This window comes from Urocitellus parryii, chromosome 6 (genome assembly GCF_045843805.1).
Source record: "Urocitellus parryii isolate mUroPar1 chromosome 6, mUroPar1.hap1, whole genome shotgun sequence".
Taxonomy (NCBI): Eukaryota; Metazoa; Chordata; class Mammalia; order Rodentia; family Sciuridae; genus Urocitellus; species Urocitellus parryii.
In genome coordinates, this window is record NC_135536.1 from 10338923 (window position 1) to 10355240 (window position 16318).

The 16318-nt window shown below is 38.1% G+C and overlaps 1 protein-coding gene across 5 annotated transcripts in view; it reads left to right on the top strand.

Annotated features, from left to right (window-relative positions):
• Positions 1-16318, top strand: part of Dicer1 (dicer 1, ribonuclease III) — a 69984-nt gene that overhangs the window by 20397 nt on the left and 33269 nt on the right. For 3 of the 5 annotated variants that reach the window (XM_077800068.1, XM_077800072.1, XM_026411786.2), the window contains 6 exons: positions 3481-3643; positions 4536-4666; positions 5592-5726; positions 6541-6701; positions 9337-9505; positions 11468-11940. In XM_077800068.1, the coding sequence (XP_077656194.1) occupies positions 3481-3643; positions 4536-4666; positions 5592-5726; positions 6541-6701; positions 9337-9505; positions 11468-11940 (1232 nt within the window). Of the gene's footprint in view, positions 1-2675; positions 2865-3480; positions 3644-4535; positions 4667-5591; positions 5727-6540; positions 6702-9336; positions 9506-11467; positions 11941-16318 lie in introns of all 5 variants that reach the window. The other 2 variants (XM_077800071.1, XM_077800069.1) reach the window with 1 other exon arrangement.

A 16318-nucleotide genomic window follows, 5' to 3' on the forward strand; every position in this document is an offset into this window, starting at 1 on the left:
CAGCAAGACAAATGCTGCATGATCTCTCTTGAAATGGAGGATTTTAGTAGGCTTCTTAGAAGCAGAGAATGATGGTTACTAGGGTGCTGGGGGGAAAGGATGGTATCAATCAGAAGATACAAAGTTTTAGTCTTGTAGAATGACTAAGTTCTAGAAATGTTAAGTACAAGGTGAGTCACGACTGTAGTTAATAATACTGTATGCGTTTACACTAGAATTTGCTGAGAGTACTTTTAGGTAACTTCATATAGTTACCCAAAATGGTAACTATATGAAGAGATGGATGGGTTAATTAGCTTGATCATAAACAGTTAACTATATCAAAACACTCTTCCAACGTATCACACTCTTCATCTTTAAGCAATTTCAACTGTAAAAGAAAGTTCTTTATGGCACTGTTCTCCTTCAGTGTGAGATCCCGTGTATTAGGTATTTCAGCAGTTAGTTATCATGCCTCTTAGAGCTTTCTTTCTCCCAATATTTTCTTATTTTTTCTTTCTTTTTTGGCATTGACATTATTGACATTATTGAAGAATATAGTCTCTTTCCCCTTTAAAAAACAACATTACTCAACACTGTTGACTATTTTTCTGGAGTTATATGTCATTGTTATATGATGTCTATATGAGAAGAAAGGGTCCTGTAGAGACGAGGGGACACAGCTGGCTCCTGGATGCACCTGTTGTTTGGACCGGGGAGGGAATGGGAGAGTGGTCGGCACTGTGGCACCACCCTCTTTTCTGCTTCCTTTTGTCTTCCCTCACCAAGCTTGGGCTCTTCTCTGACATGTCCCACCATGTCCTCCACAGACCTGGCTTAATGTTGTGGAGTAAAAAGTGAGGTATCAGGCATTAATGGGCACACAGCCCTGGATAGGGTGCAACTGCAGTCGTGAAGGATAGAGAGGTATCAGAGGACGGACGTGGTGGGGATGAGGGGGTGGAAGGTGGCACCTGCCTTAGTCTGGGACCTTCAGAGTGGCATGTTGGTCTCTGGGAGTTAGGTGAACTAGACTTCTGCATGGGGTTCTTAGCCTCTTTTGCTGAGAAAAGAGTTGAACTGCATGTCTTGAGGGCCTGAAGGGTTTGAAGAAGTAGATGCCAGGTGTGGAGCAGAAGCAGTGGCTGTTGGGGCTTTGGTTCAGCAGCTAGTGAGCAGATTACTTCTCGTAAGGAACATAGTTTTGTTGATCTGGGGAATATAGCTGCTTGTTAATGCCTCTTGAAGCGCTCTTACTGTGCCTGCACCTTCCTCTGAGAAAGATGGTGAGACCCCTGTGCTCTGTAGGCCCTGCCCTGTTGTGGTCTGCAGCTTGAGGTGTCCCAAGCCACATCCTTGAGATGGCACTTTGTACTGGCTGGATGTTGAATTTTTATATATATATATTTTTAGTTATAGTTGAACACGATACCTTTATTTTATTTTTTTTTTAATATGATGCTGAGAATTGAACCCAGGGCCTCACACATGCTAGGCAAGTGCTCTACCACTGAGCCACAGCCCCAGCCCTGGATGTTGAATTTTTGTCAATCAGAATTTGGTATTGTGCCTAGGCATGAAAGAAACTATACTTGAGGCTTCTTGTTGGATTAGGTACAACAACTTAATCACATTTTTGTACCCTGGTTATAAATTTAACATGTTAGGAAGAGTCACAGGTTTTGTTTGTCAGAGAAAGAAGATCTGGATTCTCCTTTCAGTTTCAGAGTGACAGCAATGAACCCTTAAGCAGGATAAGGGAGGACATACCCATCTAAGGGGCAAGTCAGTCCTGCCTATTGATGAACTTTCTCACACAGATTTGAAACCCTAGCCTTCTGTAAAAAAAAAAAAAAAAAAAAGACTCAATTTTTACTTTATCATTTTACATAATGAAATTTGTATAAAAACTATGAGATATGCAAGAGTGCTTAGGTAATTTGAAAAAATTTTCATTTCACAGAATGGCATTCTTTATTTTAATTTATCTGGGGTATATATAGTTTTAAAGATACATATCTAAATCATCGGTCAGTTCTGTAGTGTGGTAGATTGTCAACTGAGTGAACATCTGCATTCAAGGCCTTTTGATAAAATGACATCATTGGGTGAGGTGTTGTAATCTCTTTTGTGGTGTGGGCACAGTATTAAGTCCTTCCGTTATATTGTGTCGTTATCTTATCGATAACATCATAGAGATTTACTGATAATATATTTGTATATATTTACATATGTTATATATACAAGTATCTTTAATAAGGCATTATGCTGTGCATATTTTCTTTTAAAGGTGTAGTATGTTCTATTTCAGTAATATAATAATCTTAATGGATTTAAGAATTAGAATACAGGTAGCTACACCATCATTCATTCAGCTAATTTTCAATGAATTGATTTTAAAGTTATTTCTTGTTTTAAGTAATAATGCAGCAACACCTGTTCAAGTACTTAAAACTGTGCAGAAGTCTGATTCATTCTTTTAGAAAAGTTTCTCAGTAGAGGTTTGCTGGATCACATATAGAATGCTTGCTTGACTTTTAAAATGATCTTCTTAGATCAAGAGAAAACTAAAACAACTCTAGGAAGAGTTTGAAATGGCCCCTAGGAGTGATATTCTGATGTTTCTCTTGTTTCCATGCTTTCTTTTGTTTTAACCCTGCATGGTTGTGTAATGGTATTCTTTTTCCCTTTTGTAGTAAGCTGTGCTAGGACAAAAATGCAATGAAAGAAACACTGGATGAATGAAAAGCCCTGCTTTGCAACCCCTCAGCATGGCAGGCCTGCAGCTCATGACCCCTGCTTCCTCACCAATGGGTCCTTTCTTTGGACTGCCATGGCAACAAGAAGCAATTCATGATAACATTTATACGCCAAGAAAATATCAGGTACTAATGAAAACACTAATACTGGAGCATTTTTCACTAAAATGGAATAAATTAGCATATAGTTGACACAACTTATAAAACTCATTTACCCTTTCAAGCCTCCCTCTTCTGATTAATTTTCTCATTTGAAACACTTTTGTTCTTAATAGTCCTTTTCTTTTCTAACGTCTGCTGGGTAATTGATTTGTTCTATTTATGAAATTCCTCACCCCCACATCCCCCTGTAACCTCACTGTTCCTTAATGTCCATTTGGGCGTGTCTCTCCTAATGAGCTGGGCAGGAGCTGAGGTTGGTTTCCTAGTGCTCAGTTGTGCATGGGCAGAAGCACAGTTACTGTGAGTTTAGTCAGTTGTATTATTCTGTCGAAGTAGTCTGTGCAAAAATAGTTCTTAAATTAAATGCCATTTCAGCATCTGTTTATACAGCATAGTTATGTATTGCAGGCATTTTATTCCTCTGTTATTCTTATATAAAGGTGTAGACAAGTTTATTTTGGGGAAAATACTAGAGGAAAATTTTAGAAAATACCGAACTTTCCTAATTTAAAAATCTAATTTTCTAAATTTTGTCTTTAGGTTAGGAAATGTATAATCTTGTTTTCCACCGTATTTCTAGGTTGAACTGCTTGAAGCAGCTCTGGATCATAATACCATCGTCTGTTTGAACACTGGCTCAGGGAAGACATTTATTGCAGTACTACTCACTAAAGAGCTGTCCTATCAGATCAGGGGAGATTTCAACAGAAATGGAAAAAGGACCGTATTCTTGGTCAACTCTGGTAATAAAAATTTATTTTATCAAATGGTGTGTAAGAGATTGGAAGAGAGTTTTATGTTTAAGCAGAGTATCTCTTTCGATGTTAAGTGAAGGTAACTTAAGGTAAGTGAAGAGAGTTTGACAAATGTGCTTGTTGAAGCTCTGCTAGCAGAAATATTTTCTTTATAGTATTTCTCTGATTTGTTTTATTGTTGTATGTCTTTTGAATGAATTAGCTTTTGGAACATAATTTATATGTCATTTTCATCCTTTATAGTCATTTTCATCCTTTATGTTTTAGCCTCACAAAATATGTTAAAAGATGCTTGGATATCTTTTTGATTTGTGATTTGGCTATGCCCAGTTATAGGAAGAAAGTTATATGCTCTTAGATACTCAGTATGAGTTTAAAATACTGGTTTTATATGTTTGAGATTATATATCAAAATTAAAAATATCAAGTATGCATCTAAGCTAATAGACTCCTGAAGGACCACTCCACTCCTCATCCTTGCTTTTGATGCTGTCGGCATAGCTCTGTTCTGAGTACACATGAGACTGTCTTATTTCTTGGTGAAAATGCCTGGTGTTGTTGAGGGCAGAAGGGGTGGATCTAAAGTGGTTGCCACTCCAGCCTGGAAGGGAAAGTCTGAGGTTGGAGGGAATCTACCATAACGAAGCAAGGTGATGTAAGGGCCCCTGGAGTGAGTGGCAGAGGGCCACGTGGGGAGTCTTGCTAAGTGCCTGTTGGAGGGGATTTTGATACTGGATTATGAATTGGGCTGTTTAAAAACTGGTGGCTAAGTGTGATGGATGACCATGAGTGTTTCTGTGACTGTCTTAATATTAGTAGACCAGAAAGCCAATGAAGCAAAGTTTCTTATACTTACATGGAGTGTTATATTTGTACTCAGCAAACCAGGTTGCTCAACAAGTGTCAGCTGTCAGAACTCATTCCGATCTCAAGGTTGGGGAATACTCAAACCTAGAAGTAAATGCGTCTTGGACAAAAGAGAGATGGAACCAAGAGTTTACTAAGCACCAGGTAAGACTTATAGAGAAATTTCATTTTATAAATCCTACAAGTACTTGACTTGGTTTATAAAATGACCTGTAGCCTTGATTGTCTGAATTAGGCTTGAAAATTTCACTTTCCTGCTTCTTCTCAGCCTAGGGACCAGCCCTTTCATTGTAAGGCTCATCTGAAAAGAAACCAAGTTACTAATTTGTGTTGCTTTTAATATGTAGAAAAGAAACTGCTTTCCTTGACTTTTACTTACTTGAAACACACAAGTTCGAGTGACCTGTTTCTGACTTGCAGATAACCTGCTTTCAGGAGACTGCTCTTTAGTTAAATGTATTGACTGGAGAAATTTTTTGGTTGAGGGCTTTGGATCTTTGATGGATACTCCCTCTGAGGTCCATGCTTTGTCAAGTAGCCAGCCTATGCTGAGGGCCTTTTGTGTGTGACACTGGTGACATAGAGTGATTAAGAGATGCTTCCTAACTAACTTTAAACAGCCCATAGCATACTTTTATCTCATATAATGGACTAAAGCCTTATAAATAAAGCCCTATGGTCCACAGAACTGTAGACTATGAACGGACATTCGGACTTCCAGACAAACTTATCAGTTCTGTGGGGGGAAATTTAAAAGCCATGTGAAATGTTTCTATGATTTAACTTAATTGACAGATTTTATCAGTGAGGATATGGCTATGGGAACCTTAAAACACCTGAAGGTCTCTCTTATCAGGAGGTTTTTCTCATAATTTTTTGCCCTTGTTTTCCTAATTTACTTTATAGTTCCAATGCATGGAATTCTATACATTTAGAATTTTTGTTCTAATTTTCAACTAAAAAATTTCTTATTCCTCACATATAATGCAATGGCTCTGTGATCTGATCTCATAAGTATATCCGAGCAGGTAAATGGCATATTGATGTATTAATATCAATTTTATTTTAGGTTCTCATTATGACTTGCTATGTCGCCTTGAATGTTTTGAAAAATGGTTTCTTATCACTGTCGGACATTAACTTGTTGGTGTTTGATGAGTGTCATCTTGCCATTCTGGATCACCCCTATCGAGAAATTATGAAGGTAAGTTTTTAGACTTTTTGTCAGTCCTCACAATTCCTGATAAAACTTGAGTATATGCAGGTTTACTTTTAGGTATAAAAGCTAATAATATTAGTTAACAATATGGAGAACTTGGTTCCAGTAAATGAATGACTGATTATTAATGTTTTTATAAATCTATAATGTTTTAAACATTATACTGCAAATGAATTACATATAATAATCTTGTAGCATATCTGATATACTTTTTGAAAAAACAGATCTTTTAAACACACCACAGTAATTCTATAATTTTGCGGTTCTTGATATATTGATGTTTCCACAGACAAATTGTTTTTTAGTATTTGTCAGTGATTTTTTTTTTCTTTTTTCTTTTTTGGTTTTTGGTTTTTATTTATTATTTTTTATTTTTTTCTCTTTCAATTTTTTTTTATTAATTGCTCAAGACAATACAATGATCTTGACATATCATACATTTGATTCAAATAGGGTATGAATTCTCATTTTTCCACGTGTACAGATTGCAGGATCACATTGGTTATACATCCATGTGTATACATACAGCAATCCTAGTGTCAGTTTTATTCTGCTGCCCTCCCTATCCCCCCCTCTCCTCCTCTCCCCTCCCCTCCCATCACTATTCTCTATCCACTCTACTGTGACACTTATCTCTCTCTCTTTTTTTTTTCTTTCCTTCCCCCTCACACCATTGTATATGTATTTTGTGAACCCATAAGGGTCTCCTTCAGTGATTTTGATGTTTTCATATGACAATGTCTCTGGTCATGGCCTTGCAAAATGAAGTCTTTATTGTTAGTATCTTTTGTTATGTTAGCTCTGTGAAAATTGTCCATCATGTCCTCGAATTTTGGGACTAACTGCTTCCATTTTAAATGGGAAATGTGATCCAGAGGAATTAGAAGAAAAGATTCAGAAACTGGAGAAAATCCTTAAGAGTAATGCTGAAACTGCCACTGACCTGGTGGTCTTAGACAGGTAAGCACTTCTAATTGGCTTGGCTTTAGGAGACTAGTTATGTCTAATAGTAAGCCCTTAGTATCCTTTGTAATGCCTGGTGGACAGCACTTGTATCTGCCAACAGGCAGCTGTTAAAAGTAGTGAGACTAAGCGTTCTTTGTAAGTACTTGCCAGTTCCAGAAACTCACCTTATTAGCCCAGAGAGCAGCAGGTGGAGGCGCATCTGCCTTGAGAGAGGACATTGCATGAACCTCAGGCCTTCCCCACCCCGGGGCCACTAAAGACTGGGCAGCAAAACAGGTTCTCCTCTGTTGCTGTGCTTTGTTGTTCTGACCTTGAGTCTCACAGGATACTTTGAAAGAACATTAATTTTTTGAGAGGATTGAGCAATATACTTTAAAATATTTGGAAATACCCTTTTGTTTTTAAAATGATTTGCAGATTTCTGAGAAAGATGTTGTTTCTGATTTGTAGGGTTGTCTCCTTAAGGAGGTTACTATTTTGAGTTTCAGAAATATACACACAGAAATGCACACACACAACCTTAATGATGTGCTTAAATTGGTGGAAGAAAACATATATAAATTAGAGGGAAATGGGTTTTTAGGTAATTATAACTAATGCAGTTCATAAAGTTTTAAACAAGCCTAAGTAGATTACCAAGTGGTGATTTTGTTTTTTGGTACCGGTGATTGAACTGAGGGGCACTTTACCACTGAACCACATCACATCCCCAGACCTTTTTAAGAATTTTTTATTTTGAGACAGGGTCTCAATCAGTCACTTAGAGCCTCATTAATTTCCTGAGGCTGGCCTCAAACTTGCTATTCTCCTGCCTCAGCTTCCCAAGTCACTGGGATTACAGGTGTTTGCCATCATGTCCAGCCCAACTGGTGATTTTTAGGGTAGTTATGATAAATAGAAAAAGACTGATTTCTCTGGTTATGGATTTGAGTCAGACATGGGTTTGATTTCTTGCTCCACTAATTGTAAGCTGTGCGATCTCAGGCTGGTCACTTCCCTGTAGTGTAAAATGGCACTGACAGTGGTTTCATGGGATTCTTCAATGATCACGTCAGTGCCATTTTACATTATCCTCAATGTCACATTGTAGTGTGCCTGACATTTAGTAGAGATTTGGGAATTTCTCTTCGTAGAGTAAGAGGGAAAGATAACAGTTTGGACTTGGGCTGACCAAATGCTGTATGAAATACAAACCCGTGGCCTTTAGGCTCTTCTGTTTTTGAGTTTCCTGAGTGTGAGCTGTGATTAGAAGTAAAAGGCTGGGGCTGGGATTGTGGCTCCTCGTCAGAGTGCTCGCCTAGCACGGGCGGGACCCGGGTTCGATCCTCAGCACCACATAAAAATAAAGGCATTGTGTTGTGTCCATCTACACCTAAAAAAAAGAAAAAGTGTGCTTTTCTCAGACCTGAATTTTTTTGCTTGGCCTGGTGTAGTGGAAGTTTTTGGAAGAAGGAGCCTATTAGAGCATTTAAGTAATAACTACTAAGTGATTCTAGGAGTTTGCAGCCATTTTTGAATGTTTGTGGCTTTTAATTTACCTATTTTTTCAAACTTTAGTTAAGTGTGCATTCTGATTTTGGTTAAGTGAAGAGTATAGTATTTAAATATGTCTTTACTATCTTTCTGAAGTGAAATAATTGTGTGTGCTGGTAGGATATCATGCCATTCATAGTTTATGAAAGGCAGGACAGAGCCAAAGAAATCAGAAATGAGTGAAAACTGGGGGCCAGGAGGGGGTTCCTTTATGAGGATACATTAAAAATTAAAATTGACTTTTGGAAATGTTAATTTCAGAAACTTCCCTCGTTGACTTATCCCCCCTTTTCTGTTTCAACTTCTGAAAAGGAATTGTTATGAGTTCATGAGTACTTTGAACATTTTTTGTTCCTTATTCTGGCTGATAACTAAGGGAACAAATGATGGAATCTAATCCCCAAAACAAAACCAGAAAAACTCGGGATGATAATGAAATCTATCCACAGAGTTCTTTGAACACCAGCCTTATGCCATTATTCCTTGTGACCTTAACAGGCCAACGTGGTACAGATAAAAGGGACTTCCTAGTGTCACTCTGAAGGCTCTCCGTGAGTCGGCCTCTGGCCCACATGGAGATACAAACTGAAACTAGTTAGATGTGCGTGGGTCGTAATGTCCTACTGGTTTTTAAAAATGAAGCAGAGGGTGTTTGGGGAAGAGTGTGGGGCCTGAATGAAAGAGTCTTTTAGAGGAAGGCCATCCTGAGTTTTGGTAGAAACACTGAATGCCTTCGAACTCTCATTTCCTTCATAATCCTGTGTGAGGATTAAAATGAAGGTTAGGCCAGTTCTGGCATAAGGCTCACATTGTGATAGATGCCTGGTTTGTATTCTCTTTTTCCCTCCTCTTCCCTTCCTTTGGAAAATGTATTATAAACAATGACCTACCAGTTTGCAAATAATGTTACACATTTTTTGTGGAGAAATTGAGTAATACAGAAAAATACTAAAATAGCTACCTATAGACTTATATCATTGCCAATATTTTAGAATATTTCTTAATATCTATACTCTTGTCCTTGTTTTAGAAAAAGTTTTTAAAGTTTTTTTTTTTTTTTAATTGTGACATTGACAACCTGTTTCTGATCTTAAAGATACACTTCTCAGCCATGTGAGATTGTGGTAGATTGTGGACCATTTATTGACAGAAGTGGGCTTTATGAAAGACTGCTGATGGAATTAGAGGAAGCACTTAATTTTATCAATGACTGTAATATATCTGTACATTCAAAAGAAAGAGATTCTACTTTAATTTCTAAACAGGTAAGCAAATACAAAGTATAATGAAAAAACTTCTGTTTATAATATTGAAATAAGATATGCTTCTTAGAAACAAGAGGCTGCTTTCTATATATTTTAGTTTAAAGTCTCATCTTATCTCCTTGGACATTTTTCATTGAACATGTCATGCTGAATTGAAGATTGAGTTTACCTGATAGTTATTTACTTATTTACTTACTTACTTACTTATTAACTTTCTGTGGTACTGAGGATTGAACCCAGGGCCTCACACATGCTGGGCAAGTGTTCTGCTGCTAAGCTACAATTCCCCAGGCTTTCTTACTTTATATGGAGACAGGTGTTTCAAAAAGACAGGTTCTTGCTGGGTTGTCCATGCTGGTCCCTAACCCCATCCTTCTGCCTTAACCTCCTGAGAAGCTGGGATTAAAGGCTTGTACCTCTGCATCTGGCCAGATATGTATATTTTTAAGCCTGATCCTCCCTGATTGAAGGGATGAGGTAGATTCCAAAGCATGGTTATTTAAGTGAAAGGAGTGAGCCCAATTTTTTGTTTTGTTTTTGTTCAGGTGAGTTAGTTCCTGCTCTAACCCTTGAACATAGGAATTCTCCCACTGTTTCCTGGTGTTGGACTGGACATAAGCCTGTCATCCTGAGTACTGAGTAGTACAGCTTGAGAGAGAGCCTTTAGGGAGGTGGTCTTAATGAGCTCCACATGGGTGGTACTAATATCCCATTTCCTAGCTTGTTAGAAATGCAAGTTGTGCCCCCCTCCACCTGCTTAATCAACCTAGATGTGGTCCCCAAAACCGAGTTTTGGTTTTGACAAGCCCACCAGTGATCCTGATGCATTGAAGTTTGAGGACCACTGTCCTAAGAGTTGGCAGCCATTTTTGGATGTTGGTATTGTATTGAATATGGGTTGTACTTTCTCTCATGCTGACTTTTTTGTGGTGTTTGTTTGTTTGTTTGGTTGTTGTTTGTTTTTTTGTTTTTTGGTACTGGAGATTCATCCCAGAGGTGCTCTGTCACAAAGCTATACCCCAATCCTTTTTATTTTTTCTTAGGAGACAGGGTCTCATTAAGTTGCCCAGGATGGCCTTGAACTTGTGATCCTCCTGCCTCAGCCTCCTGAGTAGCTAGAGTTCCAGGCATGTACCACTGTGCTGATACACAGATTTTTAAAAGATTTTTTGAATTCTTGCTAAGTCCATATTCAGTTTAGCATGTCTTGTGCTTGGTGTGTAGAACTAACAGTTCCTCCGTGATAGCCTAGCTGTAAGGACTCTGAGCTGGAGTTGTGAGGCATGGCACTCTGAGCAGATTCCAAGATTAGACTCTAGATTTAGCTGGGATTTTAAAGATAAGGAACTCTGCAGTTGTGGTGGTATTTTCATTGAAATAATACCAGAGAACAGTTATACAGTGAGTTTGGAACAGTTTCACCTTTACAAGTACTGGGCTATCGGCTGGCCAAAATTGACCCATAATCTTACTCTGTTTAATATTCATTGTAATGGAATATATATATAAGACCAAGAAATGGTGTACATAGATAAAATTCAAGGAAAATTGTTTTGCTCCTTACTTCTTGAAGAGCAAAAGTTGCTGATGGAAAAATTGCTCTACTACATAGTTCTGCATAATTTGGCAAGAAATAAATGACTCGATTGTAGTCCTAACTAATTTCACAGATCTAAAGTTAAGTTTTTCTAGGTTTCATTAACTTGGTACGGTTGCATCTTCTCTCTTTATGTTATGTCTTGATGGTTCTATGCATAGATACATGAAATAGCAGAAGCTAAGAAGACCATTGGTCTGTCCCCCCTGAGTTAAGGAGTTAACCTCAGTATTTATATTGGTGCGATAAATTGATTTTGAAGGGCATTTGAGGATGATTTAAGTCCCAATTAAACCCTGGTAAAAATGCTGCCATGATATATCGCCTAGCATTTTCTTTTTTCTTTTTCTTTTTTTTTTTGGTAGATTCTGTCAGACTGTCGTGCAGTATTGGTAGTTCTGGGACCCTGGTGTGCAGATAAAGTAGCTGGCATGATGGTGAGGGAACTTCAGAAGTACATCAAACATGAGCAAGAGGAGCTGCACAGGAAGTTCCTATTGTTTACAGACACTTTTCTGAGGAAAATCCATGCACTGTGTGAAGAGCACTTCTCACCTGCCTCGCTGGACCTAAGATTTGTGACTCCTAAAGTAATAAAACTGCTCGAAATCTTGCGCAAATATAAACCATATGAGCGGCAGCAGTTTGAAAGTGTCGAGTGGTACAACAACAGGAACCAGGACAATTATGTGTCTTGGAGTGATTCTGAGGATGAGGATGAGGATGAAGAAATTGAAGAAAAAGAGAAGCCAGAGACAAATTTTCCTTCTCCATTTACCAATATTTTATGTGGAATTATTTTTGTGGAAAGAAGATACACAGCAGTTGTCCTAAACAGGTAAACCTCTAGGTTAACCTTTGCTTCCAGGTAGAACAAAGCACCTTTTCGCCTTGTGAGGCCCCAGCTGAAATGGCTCCAGAGCCAGCAGAGTGGTGTCCAGGTGACCTTTGTCAACAAGTTGTTCACTTGTCACTCTGCTGGCATTGCAGAGGCCATATTTGTAAACACAGTTGCTGTCTTTTAAGGCCATTTGACATGACCAAGAGTTTTGTCTTCAAGGATGTTAATCTCTTCTGATTTAAAATAGGGAAATAGAAAGATTAAGTAATATTTCAGTAAAGTATTCCTTGTTTTGTATTTGATTGTTAGATTCAATTCAGATATTTATTCACCTTTAATTAAACATTAGCCATTGTGTTAAGCATTTCACATCAAGCTCTCTCCTTCAAGGGATTTTAGGATAAATTTTATCTGAGTTTTGTGGCTTTTTTAATGTGAATTTTTTCCTTAGTGTGATATGTTGAAGTAGCTTTTTAGTCTTGTTCTTATTTCCTGGCGTACAGCTCTTTAAAATCCTTAGAATCTTCACGGTGATATGTAAGTCTCTTTGTATGCTAATGATGTGATTTATGGCTGCCAGCCCCTTAATAGCTTTAGGATGGGGCTGATCCCTGGAAAAACTGGCAAAATTAGAGGCTTGGGACTTTTACTCCTACCCCAACCTGCAGGGAGGAGGAGGGACTGAACCTGAGTTGGTCACCAACAGCCAGTGATTTAGTCAGTTCATGCCTCTGTAATGAAGCCTCCATAAAAACACCAAGGGATTGGGTCTTGAGAGCGTCAGGGTAGCTGGACACATGCAGACTCCTGGAGTAGCAAGCCTGGAGAGGGATGGAGGTCTGCCTCCTACCATAGGCTTCCTCCAGGGCATCTCCTCTCCTGTCAGAGTTCTTTGTACTAAACTGGTAAACCGGAGCCTTCCTGACTTCTCTGGATCACTCTAGCACTAGAAGCCATCTGGGGTAAAACCACCAGGGGCTTTGGTTGGCATCTGAAGTTCTGGAGTAGGCTTAGGGGCTTTGCCTTACAACCTATAGGATCTGACCATACCCAGGTAGATAGTGTCAGAATTAAATTAGAGAGTATCCCCCAGGTGTCTGCTGCTGCAGAATTGCTTGCTTGAGAGGGGAAAGTCCCAACCCTTTTTGAGGTCACAGGAATCTTCTGGGTTGACTGCTGTGGTGTGGGAGCTGAAGCAAGACTGTTTATTCAGCGTGCTAAATAGTTATGAGTTGTGCTTTCAACGAGGCAGTGGAAAACCTGAGAACTAGATTTGCAGTATGAATTGGATTGTCAACTATGGGTTAAAATCTTCTGAGTTAGAAGAGAATAATGTTTGGAAGGATTCTGAGAATATTAGCAAAGGAAACAGTGAACCTGCATTTTAGGTTATGGATTCCAACTCCTTCCCCTTCTTCAATAAAGGCTAGTTTTTCCTGAGTATAGACCAGCCAAAGAACTATACTTAAATTTATGCTAAATGGTCACCTAACATGTAGCCCTTTTAGTTTGTGGATGGATAGTCTATTATTTTCGGCCAAAAAATGGTCCATATTTTGTACTTAAGACAATCAGCTTTTCTATGCAATCTATTAATTGGCTACAGTTGATCTCTTAAGAGCCTTTTCTGCAGGTGGTGATCTCTGAGGAAAAATTAAGCTTTGTTTCCTGAGGTAATTTGGGATTTTTTTTTTTTTAACTGCTTCTGAATGTTTGGGGGTTTTAAATTTTTTTGAGTAACGAGAAATTGGACTCGAGGGTAGTCATCTGGCAGTTTTCAGTCTGGTAATTTTTGTAGTCAATTGAGCCTGAACTTTCTGATGAATATGAAATAAAATAACTTTAGGTACTGAATTACCTTTAAATCAGAAGTTTAAGGTTGGAAAGGGACCTCGTTGACTATCTAATCCAACCCACTTATTTTTATAAAAAAGAGAAAGTGCCCCAGGAGGAAAAGTGATTTGCTCTACATTAAATTGCTAGTTAGTGGCAGGACAATTCTAGAATCCTAATATCCCAACTCCTAGTTTCCATTTCTTTGTACAATCATCATGCCCCTGGGCCTCACAACACTGGAAACCAGTGCTTCCCAGTGGGAAGATGGCCAGGAGACCTGCACAGGACTGACTAGGGATTATTTCTTAGAATGGGAAAAAGGCATTTCTAGGGTCATTTTCTGGGGCTTGGAAAGAAGAATGATGCGAGTTTATTTTCCTTCTCCCATTTCTGTATGGTCCCCTACAACTGCCTTGTGTGGTGGGGGGTGGGGGCTCGATCTGCATGTTGTTTTCATGTAGAGCTGTGTCAGTTTTCATTGCAGGAATATTAGCCTGGAAAGGTTTATCCAGAATCAATCAGTTACTTCCTATTGACTTTAAGGATCAGATTAATTGTGATCAGCTTTCATAAAATGCGGCTGGAATTTAGTGTTATAGGATGAATCAAGAGCAGTCTGAGGGTTGACTTTATGGGCAGCTAATTAAATGTACAATAGAAGTCTTGTTTTAGTAAGCTTTTTAATAAGCTTAGAAAAACTTCCTGAAATCCAGATTCTTTCCTTCCATCAGTTTAATGGGAGGAAAACCCTCTTTCGGTGGCTGGTTTCATGGGAGTGTAAGCTCTTTCCGTGCCCATCTAGTTTTCTGTTCTTCTGATGGGAAAGCTCGTTCTCAGCTGCTTTGGGTGTAGTGGAGGTATGTGCTCACCCCGTGTTTATGGCTTTCCTTTTAGCATATATAGGGTTCTATAGGTTACTTTTAAGTATACTTAATTTTTTTTTTTTTTACAGCACACCATGAGGAAGGAAGGTAGATAGGTGTTCTTAACCATTTTGTAGATGAAGAAACCAAGACTCAGTTTGTGATCCTACCAAAATTAACAGATATCAAGTGGTAGAAAATGGTTCCCGATTGGTCACCAAGTGTTGTTTTTTTCATCCTGTGATTTACTAGTATTATGAGATATCGGCATTGAACAAACCCAAATAATTCACATCCTGTCTCTACCCCTCCACACTTTTTTCCTAATTTTTTTTTTAATTTTGTTTTGGAATAGTTTTAGATCTATGGAAAAGTTGGAAAGACGTTACACAGTGTTCTCATGTTCATCCCCAGACTTAGCTTCTCCCGTTGTCAACACGTCACCATTTGTTATAACAGAAAACTAACATGGCGCCTTGGTCCTTACTAAACATTAGGCTTTTTTCTACTCCCATTTTCTTTTTAGTCCCAGGTGTCATATGCATTATTGTCGCATCTCCCCAGTGTCCTCTGGTCTGTTTGCAGTTTCCCTGTCTTCCCTTGTTTCTCACAAGCATGGCCAGTCTTGAGGAGTACCTCCAAGTGTTTCATAGAACATGTATTTTTTATCAGCGTGGACCCGTGTTTATCTTAGACTTCAGGTTCTAATTCATACGGTTACTGGTTTTGCTGCACACACTAGTGCAGCTTTAGCCATCGGGAGTTCATTGAGCTCCTGTGTCACTTTAACATGCATTTATCCTTTTGTGTTTTTGAGTGTTTTCTTGTTTGGTAATAAGATGCTTCATTACCCTTTTTACCTTACTAGGGGTTTATGGGTTACTTCATATGTGGGTGTGTTTGTTAAATATAAAAATGCAAAGTTCTTGTTTTTCCTGCCCATTTTGCCAAAAGGACTGTGACCCTTTTACTTCTGCCTGCCTTTCAGAGGTATATTTTATGAAATTTTTTTTATCTTTTATAGTACTAATACTTACCTTTTTATTGGCTTGTTAATAAAAGACAGTGTATATAAAAAAGCTGTTATATCCCTGTCACATAGTGATATTAGTTCTTAAGTTTTTTATGGACACATTTGGGGAATGTAGCATCAGTATGATGTTCTGTGGCTGTCAATGAAAGGGATAGGTTTTTTGTATGGGTTTGTTTTTTGTTTTTCATAAGATCATAGAGAAATGTATTTGGTTTTCTCACACTAACAAGAAAATATAAGCAGTAAAGGATTCTCCTAGTGGTTTTATTTATGATGTACTTCAAGTACATGGTAGAAATTTCAGGTATTTTTGAAAAAAGTTTTTCTTTTATATTGTCTGTGCTGCATGTTTAGTCAAATCACATTTTAAAAGTAATCTACTAGTTTTTGTTTACATATTTTCTGCTTGGGTTCATACTGACTCCAGTCTAATGGGGGAAGGTGTTGTATGTGAATACAGCACGGTCTTCCCTCTACCCAGAGTTGCATCAAGAAGTCAAGAATAAACATGAAAAAAAAAAAAAAGGCAGTGTGATGGTAATTTTATGTCTACTAAATATAATAAAATAGGTGTTTTAATTTTAATGTTTTTTTAAGTTTTCTTTTTTTTTTTTGGTACTGGGGATTGAACCCAGAGATGCTT